The sequence below is a fragment of the Larimichthys crocea genome, chromosome XIV, assembly GCF_000972845.2.
Source record: "Larimichthys crocea isolate SSNF chromosome XIV, L_crocea_2.0, whole genome shotgun sequence".
Classification (NCBI taxonomy): domain Eukaryota; kingdom Metazoa; phylum Chordata; class Actinopteri; family Sciaenidae; genus Larimichthys; species Larimichthys crocea.
This window is the reverse complement of record NC_040024.1, coordinates 12,927,840-12,948,656: the sequence shown is the minus strand read 5'-3', so window position 1 is coordinate 12,948,656 and position 20,817 is coordinate 12,927,840. Positions and strand designations below refer to the sequence as shown.

At 40.2% G+C, this 20,817-nt stretch overlaps 1 protein-coding gene across 8 annotated transcripts in view; it reads left to right on the top strand.

Annotated features, from left to right (window-relative positions):
• Positions 1-20,817, top strand: part of ppip5k1b (diphosphoinositol pentakisphosphate kinase 1b) — a 49,514-nt gene that overhangs the window by 25,642 nt on the left and 3,055 nt on the right. For 2 of the 8 annotated variants that reach the window (XM_019261134.2, XM_019261130.2), the window contains exons 19-29: positions 112-335; positions 817-944; positions 1,116-1,230; positions 1,432-1,539; positions 1,638-1,754; positions 2,628-2,768; positions 2,983-3,091; positions 6,048-6,197; positions 8,101-8,163; positions 18,463-18,600; positions 19,252-19,365. In XM_019261134.2, the coding sequence (XP_019116679.1) occupies positions 112-335; positions 817-944; positions 1,116-1,230; positions 1,432-1,539; positions 1,638-1,754; positions 2,628-2,768; positions 2,983-3,091; positions 6,048-6,197; positions 8,101-8,163; positions 18,463-18,600; positions 19,252-19,365 (1,407 nt within the window). Of the gene's footprint in view, positions 1-111; positions 336-816; positions 945-1,115; positions 1,231-1,431; positions 1,540-1,637; positions 1,755-2,627; positions 2,769-2,982; positions 3,092-6,047; positions 6,198-8,100; positions 8,164-18,462; positions 18,601-19,251; positions 19,366-20,817 lie in introns of those variants that run through there. The other 6 variants (XM_019261143.2, XM_019261139.2, XR_002042073.2 and 3 more) reach the window with 6 other exon arrangements.

The window sequence follows — 20,817 nt, the reverse complement described above, 5'->3', positions numbered from 1 at the left end:
TCTGTGTGGGGGAAATGTCATATGTATTTTCAGAGACAATTGCCTGTTTGACATTCAGACATTCAGATTTGTTGAAGATCTTAAGATAAGCCATCCTGTGCTTCTCCACAGACCTGCAGCTTTATCACAGCGAGACGTTGGAGCTGATGTTGCAGCGCTGGTCCAAACTGGAGAGAGACTTCCGCATGAAGAACGGACGATATGACATCAGCAAGATCCCGGACATCTACGACTGCATCAAATACGACTCGCAGCACAACGCCTCGCTCGGACTGGAGGACACGCTGGAGCTGTTCAGGCTGTCCCGGGCCCTGGCTGACATAGTCATACCACAGGTTAAAGAGGAACAGTGTCATTTCAGGCTTTCTCAGCCTTAAATCATGTAGAGGAGTAGGGGAATGTCAGGAATGTTAACAGATCAGTCACAGGAGACATTCTAGTCACAATAGTCTACACATTTATTACATTAAGTGGTGTTTGAGCATAAAATCAAACTTTATTGATTCCTGTAGAGATTAAAATGTTGCACCAAAAAAGTTTGGCATTGAAAAATTCACACACTGTAAGCAATGAAACAAGTAACAAGTTAATTTGGAAGTGCCAAAGCATAAATTTGGAGCTGTGGAATTTAAATTAAAGGCCTTCATGCATGAACGTGGGACCTTTTCTCTACATTCTTTTGAGGGATACTCACATGTCTAGCCTGTTTGCCTGCCTTCTGCCCCAAAATATGCTGAGATAAGCCTCCATTTGACCATGAATAAGTAGATTAAGTGAATCAAAGTGTTTAAACAGCTTTTTTCCCTTTCATATCAGGAGTATGGCATCAGCAAAGCAGAGAAACTGGACATCGCTCAGGCTTACTGTGTTCCTCTGATGAAGAAAATCCAGCTGGACCTGCAGAGGACCCATGAGGACGAGTCTGTCAACAAGCTGCACCCCCTGTGAGAATATGAGCACATGCAAACATGTTTACATATATATGTACATATATACAGCATGCATGTATATAATATATATGTATGTATATATGTGTATATATACACAGTATGTATATGGAGGTTGCTGTGTCGACTGTTAAAACTTTGTTTCATTTCCTGTCCCCTGGTGTTCAGATATTCCCGTGGCGTGATGTCTCCCGGTCGTCATGTTCGCACACGTCTCTACTTCACCAGCGAGAGTCACGTTCACTCCCTGCTCAGCATCTTCCGCTACGGAGGGCTGTTGAATGTACGCCCTGATTTTTTATCGTCTCTGACAATCTGTTTGTTCTTCCTGTGACTCCTCATGATGATTTCACCACAATCAGAGGAGATCTCGATACGTTATTACCTCATTTTTGGCCTCTTATTTCATGTTGGTGTCATTGTCAGGTTTTTGGTTTCATATGTGTGTGTTCGCTCCTCATCCTTTTTATGTGTGTGTGTGTAGGAGGAGAAGGACTGGCAGTGGAAACAGGCAATGGACTACCTGAGTGCTGTGACTGAACTCAACTACATGACACAGATAGTTATTATGTTGTATGAAGACAACGATAAGGTCATAACTTCATTACCTCTCATTTGTATTCTGTCAGCCTCAGCACTGCATTCTAATGTACAAATTTCTACACGATTATATATTGTTGTGGTGTGCAGGATCCCTCCTCAGAGGAGCGTTTCCATGTTGAGCTTCACTTCAGTCCCGGAGTCAAAGGGTGTGAAGATGAGGAGAACATACCACTTGGCTTTGGCTTCCGACCAGCGTCCTCAGAGGTCTGTGAACCTGTGAATGTTTGTTGGCTTTGTGCATTTCTGTTTTTTTCAAAGTGTTTGTGAGACGTTTACAAATCCAGACACAATCATTATATTCAAAAAACAAATAATCCCATATAGTTGAATGACCTCCATATTTCCTCCAGATCATATTTCTGTTATGCATTCAGACGTACTGTACCAGCTTGATGCAGTTTCTGCTCCAGCAACAACTTTATTCACAACAGAAGATGTGTCAAATTTTTAGAACTTTATCTGGAATGAGATGAATGATTTAGTCAGTCATTTCTATATTTTAGTGGTTATCGGGGTATCGATAAAGTTTGCAGTGTCTGCTCTTTGAGTTGAGCTCTCCAGGCCTCCTGAGTTGATTAATTGTTCATTTGGATTGCCATCACTTGAGAGTTTGTCTTGTCTTCTCTCTGCTTACATGCACACAAAGTTTGACAGTGTTACAATATCTGTGTGGTGCATCTACTCATCAGTGGAAGAGTCCCTGTCTGTCTAAAGAGTGATGGTCAAGAATTTATAGTTTGCCCCAACTACAAAACTGACATTTCTCAAACTCCTCTAACCCAATTACTCTCAAACCTATTTATTGCATATCAGCTTTTTCCAACTAGTGTTATTATATTGCTGTTTGAAAATCTCGTGTCAGTCAACCTCTAAAAATATGTTTTGGAACATTTTCTGTAAGAATTTTGGACATTAAAAATGTTCATAATATTCTGTTATGGAGACTTTCTTTGTTGACAAAAAAATACTTCTTGTTGTATTAAATCAGTGCCAAGTAGACGGTTCAGGTCTACCTGTGCACGTCTTCTATGGATAAGAATGGCAATCATTTTCTTCTTGTGTTGTCTGACCAATCAGAATCAAGACAAAAAGCCCAATCAGGGCAGTCTGGAGGATCTCTCCCAGGACCAGCCGGATCAGGCACTTCCTGTCTCTGAGCCGATTAACATCCAGCGAAGGTCCCCGATGATCCGAAACCGCAAGACGGGCTCCATGGAGGTACCAGACCATAATGTAGAGCAGCTGACAATGATAGAAGCAGACTGGGTGCTTAGTTTCTATTTTTACACACAGTGGTTTAGCCTCTCTTCAGTACTTTCTGTTATATTAACAGTGTTTTGGTTTTGTTGAAGTCAATGGGAAACATCAAGTCCCTGATTTACAGTAGCAGCCCGTCTCAGTCTTAACCCCTGGTCTCCATGGCCCCACTCAGGTCCTCTCTGAGACCTCTCCCACCCAGTCCTCCAAAGGCTCCACATCCCACCGACTCTTCCCCTCGTGTTCACGCCAGTCTCCTGAGATCAAACCAACCAGTGGCCTAGGTGGGCACCTCATGTGTGTGTGTGTGTGTGTGTGTGTGTGTATGTGTGTGTTCTGTACGTGTGTGTGTGTGTGTGTGTTCTGTACGTGTGTGTGTGTGTGTGTTCTGTACGTGTGTGTGTGCGTGTGTGTTCTGTACGTGTGTGTGTGCGTGTGTGTTCTGTACGTGTGTGTGTGCGTGTGTGTTCTGTACGCGTGTGTGTGCGTGTTCTGTACGTGTGTGTGTGTGTGCGTGTTCTGTACGTGTGTGTGTGTGTGCGCGTGTTCTGTACGTGTGTGTGTGTGCGTGTTCTGTACGTGTGTGTGTTCTGTACGTGTGTGTGCGTGTTCTGTACGTGTGTGTACAGGGGTAATGAGAGAGAGTTTGTTCCAACAGACACACTGACCTCACAACACATTTATCTCCAGCTGTCACTGATCCTCCCCTCATCACAAGCCCTGGCTGTGACTTCTCTTTACCCTCCCACCTTTTCACATCTCTCTTTGTCTCTCCCTTTATTTCTTTGTGTCTGTTTTTCTTTCCATCACACCCCTCCTCTCTTTTCCTCTTTTGGATGGTCACATAGCTTCCACCCCGGCTTAGCTTAGCAGCAGCCAAACAGGATCAGACTCCAAACTATGTAGACAAGAGGTCAGTGGAGAGTTGCATTCAAAGAGAACTGCAGGAGCTCCGGTGTCACGTAATGTTCAGAGACATAACCATACCCGTGCTAGGTGATAAAGGGACAACAATGCATGCATAGGTGTTCCTGTTGCTTATTTCTGAGGTCTTTGCAGGAAACTAAGCAGACTTCTGAACATCAAATCCAATCACTAGACTCTGTTCACTGATGGTTTATTTAAAAGTATGTAATACTGCAGAACTGACTGAAAGATAATAAGATGGCAAGTATTGTAAGTAAGTAACCAGATAGCAGCTGTGAGAAGTGCCTCTATTTCCTTTGTACATTTCTTCCTGGGACAATAACAATAACAAAATCCTGAATTTTACTCAACATATTCAAAACACCTGCTTCAGCATAGTTTGCTGTATGAAACCGTGACAGCTTTGATACACTTACATAGGTTGTAACATGGTTTTAATCTTAAAATTATACAAATATGTTAGATGTCTGTATACATTCACACTGTTGGGATGCCCTGGTAACTCGTGGTTTAGTGTCCTTAACAGCGTTTACAGCTTGTGGCCCTTTGCTGAATGTCCTCCCCTCTCTCTGTCCCCTTACCGGTCTCTCTCAAGCTGTCACTATCTCATGAAGGCTAAAAAAATATATTTAAAAAGACATTTACAACATTGTATTTGAAATAAATGATAAGCTCATGCACACAGTGAGAAGCTTTATAACAGGGCCACCTGATGTGCCCATTAGGAATTGATTTCTAGAGCACTTTACAAAACATTACCCAGCAGGATGAATAAATGTTGTTATCCAACAAATGAGCTGATTGTGAAAATGGAGGAATATTCATTTCTTACAATTGCAGGAAATGTCATTTAACAATTGGTCTTCCATGAAAAATGTAGTGTATGTTATTTAAAAGTCACTGTCCTAATACGGGCAGGTACATAGGCTCTCATCTCATCAGGCTCTCCTTATAGATTTTTCAGCAGCTTTACGATACATGCACCAGTCTCATTCAGTTTTTATTGCTGTTTGCACAAGATCGAATGATCACCTTATTCTCTTAAAACGTGAAAGGTGAAGTCTATATATCACCATGTATGGTCTTGGGACTCGTCCACCTGTAGAACCCAATTTGGTGTTAAAATGCCTAAAATGTTCCAAATCATTTGGAGGTCTCTCTTAAACTGAATTTACCCTCATGAAAGAATCCTTGAAGGACTCTGGTTTTGTTGTGTGTACAGTTTCCATGTAAACTCCAACAACCTGCTAACACGGTGACACTCACCTGCATGAAAGCCATGCGGAGAAACCCATGAGTGTGAGAAACAGGAGTGGAGTCACTTTGTGGAAACGATTTCTACCACGTGTGCTTCAGTTTCAAACCCACTCAGCTACAATAAACTGCTTCAGCTTTTGCACTTAGTACAGCTCATTTCCTTTGACCTAAAAGGCACAATTACACTAAATGGAAATGTGGCCAAGAGAAAGGAAGCCAATTGTAAGGCCCTTCCGTTGTGAAAAAAGTGTAAGAGAGAGTAGGTTAAAGTGCAGTACCACTTCTCCCTAAATGTGTTAATCAACCTGTCACGCAGTGCTTAATTATCAAAAGTCTGAAAGCAGCAGTTGGTTCTGTGACATCAAATGAGCCTCATCTAAATGTCCTCTGGGTATTAACCTGTCTGTTTGTTATGTATAGTAAGTGTGAGGCCGCTGAGTGAACCTTCACTATTCATCACAACACTGACTGCAGAGGTCAGGGACAACCTCTGTTAGCAAGCTGCTTTTCATACCTTCATGCTCTTTTTAGAACAAAGAAATGAAGCACAGACATCAGCACCTTTTCAATTATTTCTGTTAGTCAAAGATTAGATATTATTTCTGTGTATTTCCAAAAACTGAATATTGATTTATTTTATACGAGAATCTCACCGATAACTGCAACTTCAGAGGGTTTGTACACAGCAGGGTTCTGAAACAATCCCATTCCCACTTTCTTTTGCATACAAAACACACACATCTGAATGCACTTACACACTTACTCTTGTTTACCCATATTACACATGCACAGGTTTTCTAGTTGCAGTCTCTGTTATGAAAACCTTGTAGCTTGCAAGTCATCGTTTTCCAGGAACAAACAGTGTTCATATTATCCATGAAACTAGTAGTTACATGGTTTTCACACAGGTGTACATTCTTTGAAATGTACACACACTCGTGCCAGATTCTCCCCATAGCATCAGTTTGTTATGAATTTTGGCATGGCGTGTATTAAAAAACTAATACTCACCCAGCACCACCTCCCCCCTCCCCACCCTGGCTCCTCCTCACACAGGCTCGCTCTGCTCTGGCCTCTTCAGCGCCTCCGCCCTCGGGGTGTCCTGTAGCGCCCCCAACTTGCGGGACTACGTCCGCACCCACCACCTCCTCCACCGAAAACCACCTCTGTCCCCCGGCAGTCTGCCGTGCCAGGTTGGCATGTTTGGTACGTTCACTCCGCTGTCTGTCCTGCTCCACATGGCGGGTCTTTTCATCTCCATCACCTTTGAGGAGGTCTCCAAACTCTCTTTCTGCCTTTTTAGAATATCTTCTTTTTTCTTTTTCTACATTTTGCTCCTTGAGCTTCAGATTCTTTGATTTTTGGGACCTTTTTAATATTTGTCTTTTTTATTTTTAATTTTTTTTATCAAAGCTACCTTCTTTCTTCTGCCCCCAAAGCAAACCAGTCATTTCTGTCTGTTGCATCACATACTGCACCTTGACTGATTTATTTTGCTGTGTGCATGATAAGAGCACTGATTTGATGGCAGGGTGATTGGTTGTGCAGCACATGCTGAGCATGCAACCTTACACTGGACTGTGTGATATAACGCAGCTATCAGTGAGCAATGTTCTTCCAGATCGGCATGTCCACTCACTGATTACACCACTGTCTGCTTGGGTTCGAATATGTTCAAATGTCCTTCCTCTCTCTCTCTGTGCATGTTTTGCAGTTGGCACCATATCCTCTGGCAGGGAATTTAATTTCTAGTAGTTTTTTTGTCTGGAAGCCAGAAAGTCTGGCTTTTAATCACACTTAATGCATTAATCACAATTTACGGTAATTCTTATGTAAAACAAAACTCAGCCTGTTATTTGGAGACCCAATAATCCACCTTTAAATAATCTCCAGTCGCATTCTCCCTCCCCGCCCTGTTCCCACAGTCTCATGTTGCTATGGTGAGTACAAGCAAGCTGTTTTCACAGCCACCAGGGGTCCTTATAGCAAGATAAATTATCCCCAACATCTGGATCGAATATCATTGTCATGGTCACAGCTGCTTTAGTTACACAGGTTTTTTTTAGTCTGACACATATGTGGTTAAATTGGCAGATGAGTTGATTAGAAATTTGTATGTGTGCATATGGATTTTCTCACTGCGGCTTTAAACGCAGGAGGCTGAGCTGTTCAGTTTATCCACCGGGTGTCACTCTGACTGCAAGGCTCCACACTGCCAGGAGCAAACTGACGCTCCGCTTTCTCAATTCTGTTACATCATGCTATTGTGTCTGAGAGACAGGTGAGGCTTCGAACTGACGTCAGTGCTGGTAAGAGGAGCTGCATCAGGACAACATATTAACATTTACTGGAAATGTGAAAAGAGCGAAGAGCTGGTTTGATTGAAGCCCCATCAGATAAGTTCATGAAAACCACTCGTCATGTTCCGAATGTGTTCTTTTTAACTTGATTTAGTTTAACACTGTTAATTATATGAACATGGATGTTATTGCCTGTCATTTAGTAACCCTAAAAAAGACACCTATTCTCCATATCTTCTTTCTTCATCAGGTTTAGTCAAGTTTGAAATTCCACAATAGCTGGATGCCATTTATTCATTACTTTTAAGCACAATGGAAATATGTGAAAGGGTCCCCTCAGCTCTGTGGAGCATTATAGCGTTTTTAAGCTTATTGTGTTGATACCACTCTCAGCAACAAAGCCAATAAGTGTATTTCCCAATCGCTGAAATGTTCCGTTAAAACTGAAAAGCGGAAAAGAGAAAAAAACAGATTCACAGATTGCTTCCTGCCCAGTGTAGTCCAGCGTCACTCCTCCTGCATGTCTACTATTCAGCCAGTACGTCCATCATTTACTCCATCTACTCCACAACCTTTGCATTCACTTTCCCTGATAGCCTGTCACCTCTTTGTTTATTCACAGATGACTCTCATATTCACGCATGTTGGTTGGCGGACACATATTGTTGAATCGACAAGGCCGACTCTCTCTCATCCTGTTTTTCTCCTTTTTTTTTTCTCATGTTAAAAACATACAAGCAAACAGGCAAACAGGCAGACACAGGTACCAGCAGTCCCAGTAATACCAGTTACCTTTCTTATCTCCTCAGAGCTGTTCTCTATGCCGGCAGTAAAGAGATTTTCTGTGTCGTTTGCCAGGCATCCGACTAATGGTATGTCTGCTTTTATTCAAGTTCATTTCGACACTCCTCCAGTTTTTTTTCCTGTTATCTTGCATGACCTTTTTGTGGGAAAACATTTCCTGTGTTTTCTATTTTTGGGGGTTTAACATTTGGCTGCGTTAATGACATTAAAACGTCTCCAAGATTGAAAAAATTTCAGAAAATTTAAAGAGTTTCTGTTTCACCACACACCCCTCGGTGTTTGTTGTACCTTGTGTTGTTTTTGGCCCTCACCTCTAACACCACCTGCTCTGCCTGCACTTGTTTAATTTACCTCTCTGATCCTGCTGTTTCTTCACAGGATAGATGGATGTGCCTTACGTGAAATATATCGATATACCCTATCGATTATTATATCGATATATTTCCATGCGTAGATAATCTGTGCACACATCATAACATATCCTTACCTGCACTTTTTGTTTTCAGAATCATTTCTTCTACCAATCTCTTAGCCTTGGTTATACACCTTTTTAAAGAGTAATTTAAAACCAACCTGGTTAAACGTTTTCGTCTGTTTCACCTCTGACAATGCCCAGCACTGATATTACAGTGTACTGATGACACACCGTGGATTACACTTCTACATCACTACACTAAGTGTGAGAAGTTAACCAAAGAAAAGATGTTCAGGAGATGAAGTTGCTCTTTAAAAACTGCATGTGAGCCACTTTTGAACATCATTGAGGAGCTCCTTACAATGTTTCTTCATTCATTTGTTGGATCGTAGCTTTGTACCTACACACCAAAACCAGGGAGGGGTGTGTTTAACAATTTGGACCATAAAAATTAAATTTTAAATTTTTTTAAAATTTAAAAATTCAAATTAGTGCTGATTTACAAGCAAACTTTTAGTTTAATTTCAATAGGTAATTCAGAAATGATTGTATTTGGATCAAAAATGCCAACAGTCCTCTGGATTCAGATTCTCCAATGTGATCATTTTCTCTGTTCTTAAATCTTTGTTAATGGATATCTGTGGATTTGGACTGTTGGTCAGACAAAACATCATTTGAAATCATCACCTTTGACTCTCTAACATTATAATAGGCATTTTTCACCGTTTTCAGATATTTCAGAGAGCAATTTGTTACATTTACATTTAGTCATTTAGCAGACGCTTTTATCCAAAGCAACTTACAGAAAAGGGAACAATTAAGGTACAGTGTGATAAGAAGCGTTAGTGCAGCAGTAAGTGCTAGTGACGATCCTTTAAGGTGTAGAATTGTCATGTAGTGCTAGGAGAGGAGGTCCCTCTGAAGAGCTGGGTCTTCAGGGTTTTTTAAAGGTAGAGAGGGACACCCTGCTCTGGTAGGAACTGGTAGTGCGTTCCACCAACGGGGAACAACAAACAAAAAAAGCTTGGATTGCCTTGAACAAACAGGAGTCAGAGCCAGGCGTCGCTCATTGGAGGAGGTAACATATGTCAGTATGAGGACATTCAAGTAGGCAGGTGCAGAACCAGAGACTACTCTGTAGGCGAGCATTAGAGATTTGAATTTAATGAAATGAAAAATAATGAGCACATTTATCAAATTGTTTTGCTCATCTAAAATACAAAGAGTTTGTTTTTCTTTAGTAAATCCCACTTGATAGTGAGTTAGCTTCGCCTGTTGGTTAAAGCCAAGCTGTGGATGCTAACTGCCTACTGTATGTAAGAAAGGTGCAGCAGCATTAACAGCTAATGTACAGTTTGCTGTACAGTTTTTATTTTGTCTCCAGTGTCTTTTTATTCAGTCATCTGTATTCTGTTATTGTGAGTACTAGCTGGACGTGAAGTTTTCTTTCGGAAACAGCAGCTGTTTGGAGGTTTCTCCTCAGTGCTTGTTTTCTGAAAAGATTTCTCATCATTAAAAATGAAATTCAAATGTGCTTTAAAGCTGTTTTTTAACCACCATTGTGTATGGGAGGGATTAGTCATGGATGAGCTCACTGCACTAGCTCTGACAGACTGAGATGTTGCAAATTAAACACTGCTTTGCAGCACAGAACTGAACACGAGTCCTGAAAGGTTATTTCAGGGAGTCCGCGGGGTATTAAAAAGTATTAAAAGGTAGTAAATCAACTTAGTGAAAATTAAGGCCCTTTTAAAAAGTATTAAACGGTAATAAATGTCTGATTTGCAAGGTAATATTTTTTTTAAATAATAGTAAAAAGTTTGCCAGAATTTATGACGTATACTGTGCAGTAGACATATTTTCCATAGCGCACAGCAGTAGACTCAGGATTGAGTTGTTAAAGTTTAGTCAGCATGTGAGAACTCGTCTGAGACAGATTATCCTGTTGTTCCATGTGTGAAACCAGCGCCGGTCCTGGCCACATTTGCGCCCTGGGCAAAACTTGAAACGAGCTGTTGGTCAAGTATACTTGATGTCTTCGTTAGAGAACATGGGTATGTGTGGAGTGCTACTGAGCTCTTAGGCATTGTGTAATTTCTTTAGCAGATATCAAGTAGCGTAACTTTAAAAATTAAAATTATGTAGTTGGATCTATCTACAGTGTTCAGTTGATTGACAACTTGATGGGAGAGCAGCCATTAATATCACATTTCTGTGCTGCTAGTATGTCCAGTACACCGCTCCACCACCAGTCAAACTTTCACTGCAGCCATCGCATCCTCTCTGAAAGTCGCTGTGGATAAAAGCTAAATGTAAATAACTAAGGGATTGACAGTAACAGTGCGTGTGCCCTCCCATTTATGGATCCTGTTCTTGATATATGACTAGAAGCAAGTTGCGTTAAGGGTTTTAAGAAATATGTAGAAGGTAGTGAAAAGGTATTAAATGGTATTAAATTTAACCTCAGGATCCCTGCATAAACCCTGTATTTGGATATGACTGATGGCGTTTAGATTTGGCTCAGAAACAGCCCGGCATGTGTTGGCAGTCTGTACTTTAGCAGCAAGATCATCTGACATGTTGATTCATAATGACGAACAGAGTCAGTTTCATGTAGAAATTTGATATGATCACATCAGTCACAAGTGTTTGGACGAACCACCTGGAACCACAGTGAGGAGGGTTTGATTTCAGAGTGTGGTCGCATGCGTGTTGAATGCGCAATGGGTTTGGCTTAGTATTTGGTATTCAAGACTCATTTTCTTTTAGTAAGTGATGATATTTCCTCACTGTTAAAAAAAATAAAGGATACGTTCTCAACATAGTGTAGTAGTCTGGATTCAAAATGTACTTTTATATACAGTTTGTAAAGAGAATTGTGGAAGTGAAATTCACTGTGGAATACTAATAGGATATTTAGCTGTGAGGCCTTTGGTTCATATCACATTTTTAGAAGATTTCCAATTGTATACATTTTTTGAGTCTGACATCTGAGTCAATAAATCAGTCAAGTCACAATTTCACAAAATCAATGCAGTAATTTGGAGCAAAACACTTCGTATTACCTCAGACATATTAGCTGACAGTTGTGCAGCCAATAATACACACTGGTGTGACTTTTTTTTTTGTCTATATAGTTTAGCTTACCAGCATATGAGGAACCTGAGGAGATTAGCAAATTAGCAATGATGGATTACCCATGATGTTCAGAAGAGAAAAGAACATCATAACAGTTTCCCACTCATGGCCTTGTTAATGGGAGAAATATTGTATCGCACAGTTTACCAGAGAGAAAGAAAAATGTGTTTTTAAATGGTGTCTGAGTATCAGACATGAATTTGTGTCGGTTTCTTCATTAGAAATGTCACAATTCTTGAAATCCATTCATTTTTAATTTGGATTTTAAGTTTGTTTCAGCACTGCCTCTGTTAGACTATTGACTAATACATAAGCTACATGGTATCTAATGTAGTGTTTGCTAATAGATTTGTCAAATCAACTTAAGAGGTGATGATATGTCAGTGTTGTGTTCAGATTGTTTCTGTCGCCCCCAAGTGGCCAAGAAAAGAAAAATCGGTTACACTACTGTAGGTTTGATTTAACTCCCCTGACACTGACACGCGATAATGTGCTTTACATTATTAACAAATAAATTAGCAATAAATTACCACAAACTAATTACCACATGATGAAACCGGAGACTTTAGGCATCCTGAGAGAGTTTACGGCTCAAGGGCAATCACCCAAATTTGCTCAGTTGGTAATCCAGCCTTATCATGGTTTGATGCCATGACTCTCAAATACACGTTCTTTATTTGAGAGCGCGTTCACGGTGCGGTTTTCTCTCTGTGCACAGAGGTGTTTCTTGGAATGTGGTTTCGCTCTTTTTCCTGGACCTCTTCCTGGCTTTTGAAAATAGTTTATTTGAACAGTAACACTGATGAATTGAAGACCTTTTTATTTCACATGTTTTGTGAAATAGATCTGTTTCTTTCACTGATTCTTTTTAAACCTGTGCTGTCTTAGATTGGTTGACTAGTGCAGTCTTTATTTAACCTTAGTTTAAATGGAAAAGGATGTACTGTGTCAGTTGTTTGTGCACGGTTGTGTCGTACTGTCCGTTTTGGCTCTGTGCTACCTGTCGCACAACTCCTGTCATTCCTCCTGCTCTTCTATACTTTCTCTTTCTCTTCCACTCTCCTTGCTCTGCCTCTCGTCCCTTAGAGCCCTCAGATGAGCTCCATGTAGTCCAGCTGCAGGGGGGGCATCCCACTGAGCCGGCCCTGCTGGGGTTTGCCCCTCTGGCTGTGGACAGGGCCATATCCCACCACCTGGACCACTGTCCCTACCACCTTCGCCTCCTCAAGAGCTGTCTGATGTCTGGTCAAGAGCTCCCTGAATCCCTCCACGGTCAGCCTCTGTAGACCCCTCTCACTTCCTGTTGCCTCCTCTTCCTCCCTCTAGCCCCTTTCAGCCAGTGTTGGGGCGAGTGGGACGATGTTACTGCCAGTTGAGCTTTGCATCTGCTTTAGTTCAATGCTTTATTTCTTTTACAGCCTGCTTTTTGGTCTGTGCATTCATCCTTGTGTTGTTTTGTCCCACCTGCTTTTTTTTTCTTTTCTCATGTCTGCCCAAGGGTGCAACACTTAATTTAAAAGCAGTAAAAAACTTTTTTCTTTTGTATACTGAAAGTCATAGGGAATCAGCACTTAATGTGATGTATTGTAAGTCTGTGGGTGTGGTTTAGTTAAGAGAGGGATTTTATCAACTCAATGAGATTTGATTAGGTTGGTCAATAGTGGGCATGGTGGGTCAATACGGAGCTGTATAGGCCTCCACCCATACCATCCTCACCTGAGTTGTTAGAACAGGAGGAGAACCAGGTAGAAATTAATACATTAGAACCAATGACAGTATAAAAAATGGATAGCGCATGCATGACAGCACCCATAGGTTTCTGGAGTTTTTGAAGCTGAAAATATGTGGCTCTAGCCGCCGCCACGTTTGCAGTCCTGCCTCCTCTGCCTCCTGATTAATCTAAAAATGGACAAAGATGGATCATTGGCATGAATGACACCTGTTTGTTCAAACAAGTCATCTGTAACGGCACGTGGGAATCAGAGCAGCCACGCTGCTAATCCTGCATAACTTTAAGCCTCATATCATTTGAACAGGTGAGTTCTATAAAATATCAGTACAGTTGTCATGAACGGAGAAATTAACTATAGAGACCAAAACTGTTTTTTGTACCAGGCTGTAAACATGTTTATTTCTGCTGTGAAGCTGGGCATTTGAACATGGAGACTTATGGAGACATGTTTTATAGCCAGCCTCAAGTGGCTGTTTTGGCACTTCCTACAGGTTTCACTTCAGCCATGGAAGTTGCTGCTTGATTAGAACTCAATCACAGTCTTCACCTTTTGAAAGCTATTTTATGTGTAATGTATTACTTTGTCCAAATTTACATTTACAGCATGTGTGTTTTTTTTTTTTTTTTTTTTTTTCTCAAAACAAATAATTAATATGCTCTGTTAGAAGTCAAATTTAGTTTTATAGAATACAAGGGTAAGCTAGTCATCCACAATTGTGTATGATTGGATACATTTATGTAAACATGGGAGTGAGAGTATATTAACATATTTTGAAAAGAGATAACTGAAGCTTTATTTCACTGAGATTTTTCAGTATTTCTTGTCTCCCGTCCTTTCTTACACATGATTGGACACCTGTTGCACCAGTCTGGAACTAAAAAACAGCTATATTATAACTTTTAAATATTGAAATTAATATGCACAAGGACTAATCCCTCTACATGCATGCCTGGTGAAAACTTGATGGGCAGCCAAACCTTTCTGAAAGACTTGCAGCCTTGTCTAACTGCATTGTGAGCATGCTCCACCCTGAGCAGAGTGTAGAGAGAGAACACGTCTCAATTATGAGCTCTGTAAAAAAGAATCGGGTGTTTCTGGCAACAGTTTGGACCTTTACACTGGGAACTCACTGCTGGGCATGGCCGCCTCTCCCTGAAGCAGCCAGCACTCCCAAAATATGTTTCCGGGCCAGTTGGCAGACATTTGAGCATCTGTTGAAAGATTGGGGTCATCATCTCATCCCTCATTTTAATTGGCTAATTGTTGCTGTTCATAAACTGCTGATTTTGTGTTTCTGAAGCAGTTCCTGGCGAGTTGTTACACCTTAACAAAGTAATTCTTCTTTCTTGGTAATAAGTAACAGATGTTTTTGCTTGCTACAGACATCGAGCAGATTGGGTTTTTTTTTTTTTCTGTGTGTGTGTGTCACATTGTTTTTATGATTTTATTTCTCTGCTCTTTGAAATATGACTGTCCCATCCTCCCTGACCTGCTGTCTTGGTGCTCACCTGTGTTTGGTTGAGTGAATGGTGCAGTGTAGCATCAGTGTTTTTCTGCTCCCACTGCATCTGGTGTGTGAGCTGAATTTGATATCCATGTGAAGAGGCTGCAGCAAAGATAGGGAGGAGGCAGAGGCGGTAAATGCCATCTTATGTTATTTTTATACAACTCCTGCTTTAGACTGTAGTAACGAGGATTAAAAAGTTGGAGGTGAGGATAAATGTCATGCAGCAAACTGAACCAACAAGATCAAACCTGAGAAAATGTGATGAGATAAGATGCTCAGTCACCACTACACTTGAGGATTTTTTTACCGAGCAGGTATTATTTTTCTTGTTTGGCATGAAGACCATTTCACGTTGAATGGTGATCTTGGTAAATAAAGCTGCTTTGGACAACATCCAGAAAGGATTAAGGAAAATAGCCTACTGTTAAAGCAGCTGTCTGTGTTTCTAGTCCTGTTTTCCTTTTTGTGTTTTTGTGTTTCAGCTATTTGGCCAAAGGGCTGCAAAGAAACGTGTAGAGATATTAACACAGATATACTGTAAAATGACAGCAGAAAACCAATGACCGTGAACAGAGGTGATAAATAATCTACAACTTTCCTGATGTCCATAAAAGATTTTGTACTATGTTCTGCACACAACTGATCCCGTGAGAAACATTAACCCTGAGTAACTCCACTCAAACTTTGAACGATGTGAAAATGATGAGGCAGTTCTTGTTTCGGCCCCTCAAGGCCTTGAATGGTTCTTGTCCATTAGGTGCTGACTGCAGCTCGTTCCGCTTGTATTGTCGTATTAGGCAAGTTGTTTTAGGGAGTAGCTGTGGAAACATTTGTAGTCATGGCACATTAGTCATGGAGAAATGCAAGGCTGACCAACATGCTCTGTCAGGATATAGATGAATTGGAAGCACTGCTTCAAGCCTCCGTCCAATTTGCCTTTTATTTTTCACTGTATTGCTCCATGATGGTGTGTGTCCGCACTGAACGACACATCTGTGTGTAAAAAAAATCATGGCGCATGATACAGTTGTTTGTTTTCCAGTACACGCTATACACAATTTGTACATGAATGGTTTAATATATCCATACAGACCAAAACAATTACATAAAAAGAATAAAAAAACAAAAACAAAAATTGCACAGTAAATATTCTGAAGATAAATCTAAAAATAATAATGATCACATAAGAATCACATACAGTACAACACCACACCAACAATATTTTTTCTTAAATTGTAATAATATACAAGGGTTGGGATCAATTCACTTTCAATCCATTAATCATTACAACGAGGAAGGTTATTGCAATACAATCGACCCTTAAGTAGAAATTGTCTCATGTTGTCCACCTCATCATTAAAGTCTGAGTCCACTACACCTCGCTGTCTCACTGAAGGACTCTTCAACAGGCCAGATAATTGTTGTGTGGCCTAACAGAAGGTGGAGATTTTGTACAAAAACCTCAGTAACCTTAAAAAGCATGATATTTGGACATCATTATATTTTCTAATGTTGCATACAAATCTTTTTTTTCCAGAACAGAAATGTGAACATTGGATAAAGGCACGTTCAAAATTTATGTTTCATTTTGTTGTTTGGGATATCTTTTTGTTTTTGTTTTTTATCACTACATAAATCAGAAGTTATTGTCAGTGGCCATAAAAAATCAATTTTTACTGCTATGTGTTAGGAATAAAAAGTATAAATCAGCCTATGAATTATATATTAACAAATAATGGCATAAAAACCTTCAGAATATAGATAGAAATCAATAATGCATGTACGTGCTACTGAAGTGCAGATTTCTGATCCAGAGTCTAAGGGGAAAAGTCCAAAATTTGAGAAAACAGTCTTAATTTTTCCATAACTTTTGCAGGGTGGATAGGGTAAAATAGATACAGCATCACATGAAACCAGCTCATTACTTACATTATGACAACTATCTTTTGTTTTACAACTTTAACTTCAAGTAATGCTATAGTATTGATGATCAGATAATACAGTATATGATACAATAGTTCAGTGACAGGGGTCATTCTGCTGTCTTATTTTAATACTTTTTAAACAGTTTTTGTTGCTGTTGTACTTTCATACTAAGTACATTTTTGAGTGCAGGACTTTTACTTGTAAGCAAACATTTTCACACTGCATGTTGCTACTTTAACTTAAAGGTCCAGTCTGTAAGATTTAATAGCATCTAAGCATGTAGGAGAAACTACATCACAAAACTTGAGTAAAGTGATTGGCTGCATCTAGAGTCATTGTCTGTGTTTGTCCATTCTGGACTACTGTGGAAACATGTTGGTGTCCATGAAAGAGCATCTGCTCCGCCCTGTATGTATAAAAGTCTCATTCTAAGATAGCAAAAACACAATGATTCTTATTTTCAAGTGATTATACACTAATAAAAGCAGTCATGAATATTATATTCCATTTCTGCCAAGAGGTCATCCTGAATGTTGCACACTGAACCTTTTAAATAATATATAAAAACTTCTTCCACCATTGACTATGACTGTGCTGATAGCTGTTTAAACTTCTTGTTCAAAACATGATAAATCATCTGATCACGTGCAGATGTCATAGACAGTATAAATATGGACATTGTATCTGTGTCGTCATCACTAGCAGGTTTCAGTCGTATGTGAAACTCAGGGTGACTCTGACTGTGCTCCCTCTGCTGCCTCCCAGCTGATCCAATATTGGGTAAAGTGGTGGAATGTGTGTGAAGTTAAGTCAGGCTGAATGAAGCCTGGTTGTTCAAACAAAGCCACCCACCTGTCAATCAAAGTGGCCACAATGTTAATTCTGCACAATTGTCATGAATGGGGAAATTATCTATAGAGACCAAAAGTGTTTTTTGTACCAGGCTGTAAACATGTTTATTTCTGCTGTGAACCTTGGACATTTGAACATGGGGTCTTGCAGCCAGCCTCAAGTGGACGTTTGAGGAACTGCAGTTTTTGACACTTTGGCAGATACACAACTCTATAATTGTTGTTGTTGTTGTTGTTGTTTAGGAAATTAACAACATTATCTTGTTCAGTGATGTCCAAATGACTAGTCAAACATACACCCAACATGTCTGCTCATGATGTCAACATGCTAAGGTTAAAGAACACTTTCAGAGTGAACTGATCCACACGTGCTTCCATACAGTATGTGAGACTATTCCACATGACCAAACCTTTTATTTGTATAATCTCACTAACCGAAGAAAGAAATTAACACCAGCCATGTTGCTGAATATGTTTGTTCACATTAATTCTGGCTGGTAAGTTTGTGTAGTGCAGCTACTGTCAGATGCCAGACAGTAGATAAACTGTACCAGCACTGTAGAGGGTAACGCGGTACTAATCTTAGATCTTACTGTAGCCCAAAAGTCGGTGTGGCTAGTTGATAAATAAAAATGTCTGCCGAATGTTGAGATCTGCTTGAGAGATGCAGACATGTGGAGAACAGCCAACATGCACAGAGAGCTGTAGTGTCACCCTCCTCCACCTTCTCCCCTTCCCTCTGATGGAGAAGTGGTACGATCGGCTGTGTTTCTGTCTCCCCGCTGTCTGTGCTGCAGGGTTTGAAGGCTGCTCCATGGTGCCCTCTATCTACCCGCTGGAGACGCTGCACAACTCACTGTCACTGAAGCAGGTGGACAAGTTCCTCAACACGGTGTGTGAGAGCAGCAGCGAGGCCCACGCCAAAACCATGAAAGGTAGGCCTGCATCGTGACTCAGCAAGAACTGCTGATCTTGTATTTGTTTGAAGTTTCCACAAGTTCTGAAATGCAGACTGAAGCTTTGTACGAGGAGAACAAAAAGTTCCAGAGCAGCAAATGTTTAAGAGCACATGAGGTCTATCATTAAAGGTTATCACATTTTCATGCCAAGTACTGTACTGGATTTTAAATAAAACTAGTCGGAGGCTAAAGTGCTGACTTTCACCCTTGTTGGTGTTTGAGGGTATTCACATCCATTCTGGGTGAGCAGTTCCCAAGTTTTAGGACAATATGTACTGACTTCACGCACACACAGAGGACACAGAGGCCAAACTTTGGGATGCTCTTGACTGTACAAGTCAGTCACCTGACCTCAGTCGTGTGATTCTTTTACTGAAGGTAAAAAAATCCACAGAACAAGTGAGAAATGATTAATTAATAAATAACACAGCATCTTCTGCCCAGTGTCTGGGTAGATGTAAGTATATAAATGCAACCATATATAAAACATGATGACTGTGCAAAATGTTTTATTCATATTTAAACACCACAGTTATTACTCTTAACGTATCAAACACTGTGTGGTTGTGTTAAGTAACATGACCTTCATTTGGAAACTGATCTTAATGGTGTTTTTCTTCGCTCCAGCGCTCTCCAGCCTGTTCGACTCTCAGAGCCAGACGTCTCTCTACAGCCCTCAGCAGCCTCTGTCCTCCTCGGGGTCGGAAACATCTCTTCGGCCGCCAAGCCAGCCTCTGTGGCGTGAGTGCTTAAAAGATTTTATGGCATTATGTAATATGGAGGCCTATTTTTATCTCTTCTGATAGATGACTTTTGGTGCTGGAGATTAAGAACTGTTACCACAACGAAGCAAAGCACTGTTTCAGTACATTCAGCTCTACATACACAGCATTCTAGTTTTACTGCTAAGTTGCTTTCACTTTCAAATTCAAACAGGGTGTTAAATCCTCCTGTGGACGAGTGTGAAAACTCTGAATGAGAGGCAGAGTGATGCTGGAAAATACCGAGCGTGCTCAGCAAACCCTGGATTAAGATAAAAAAGGCCCTTTGCACCTTCAGCATGACCTCCATGTAGAGGAAGCAGATGACCTGAGAGGCTTCATTCATCTGCAGTGGCAGACTGGTTACAGATATTAACTGTCTCATAAAAAACATGTCACATGTCTGAAAGACGTCCTTGAACTAAGCCTGGGAGAGATGCTAATGGTTGTTGTCATTGTTTATTGATCTGTTGATTGATCATTTTCTCATTGAATACATCATACAAAAGAGAAGAGAAGGCCATGCTCCCAGTGTGAACTGCAGATACTGCAGGATAAATCAGAAAAACATTCAAGCACCAGTGTTTGTTGAAGTAAACTCATGCAAAGGTGCAATGGGTCAAAAAGCTTTTATATGTGAGAAATTATGAAATTAAAGTAATCATAATGGATAATCAGTTTCACTTTTGTAATAAGTGATGGCACACAGTTTTTTGGGGAGTTATTTAGTTTTCTTTAAAGAAATGTTTGTACTTTGTTTTTTTTTAGTCCAGTTGTGGCTGGAAGTTCATCTGGGGAAGAGCGTCATCTAAAATGACTAAAATGCACATATGAAATCATAAGGAAGTCAGCATTTATTTATATATATATATATATATATATATATATAGAAAGATGTAAAAATGATTGATAGATTTGGTGGCCATAAATAACGTTTAACATTTTCACAAATCAGCGTGTAGTTACTATCCAGTTTACATAAATGTGAAAACATTACATAATAATAGATAATCTTAAAGAAACAAAATGAACTTAATGTTTGTGGATACGGTTTTTATTCATGTAGGCTGATCTCTACAGTCTGTGCAGCTCAGAAAGAGCAGCTGACCCCATGCACCCCATTCCCTACTCATATTTTTGTGAGTACTCGATAATTTGATGCTCATATATGGACATGACTTAAATTGCCGCTCCCTGATTTTTACAAGATGAGTTTCAATTTAGGAAACAAATTTTAAAAATAAATCTCTTCAGACAGTCCCAAAACTGTCAGACGAACTAAATAACAGCACAGTGTAGATCTCTGGCAGGGCATCCTGTGGGATCAGCATCAGTTGCGAAACTGAAACAGGACTCTTGTAGAACATCACAGCCCCTTTAACAGCTTGGGCCCCTCCTTTCTAATTTACCTCCCTCCTCTTCCTCTCCTCTC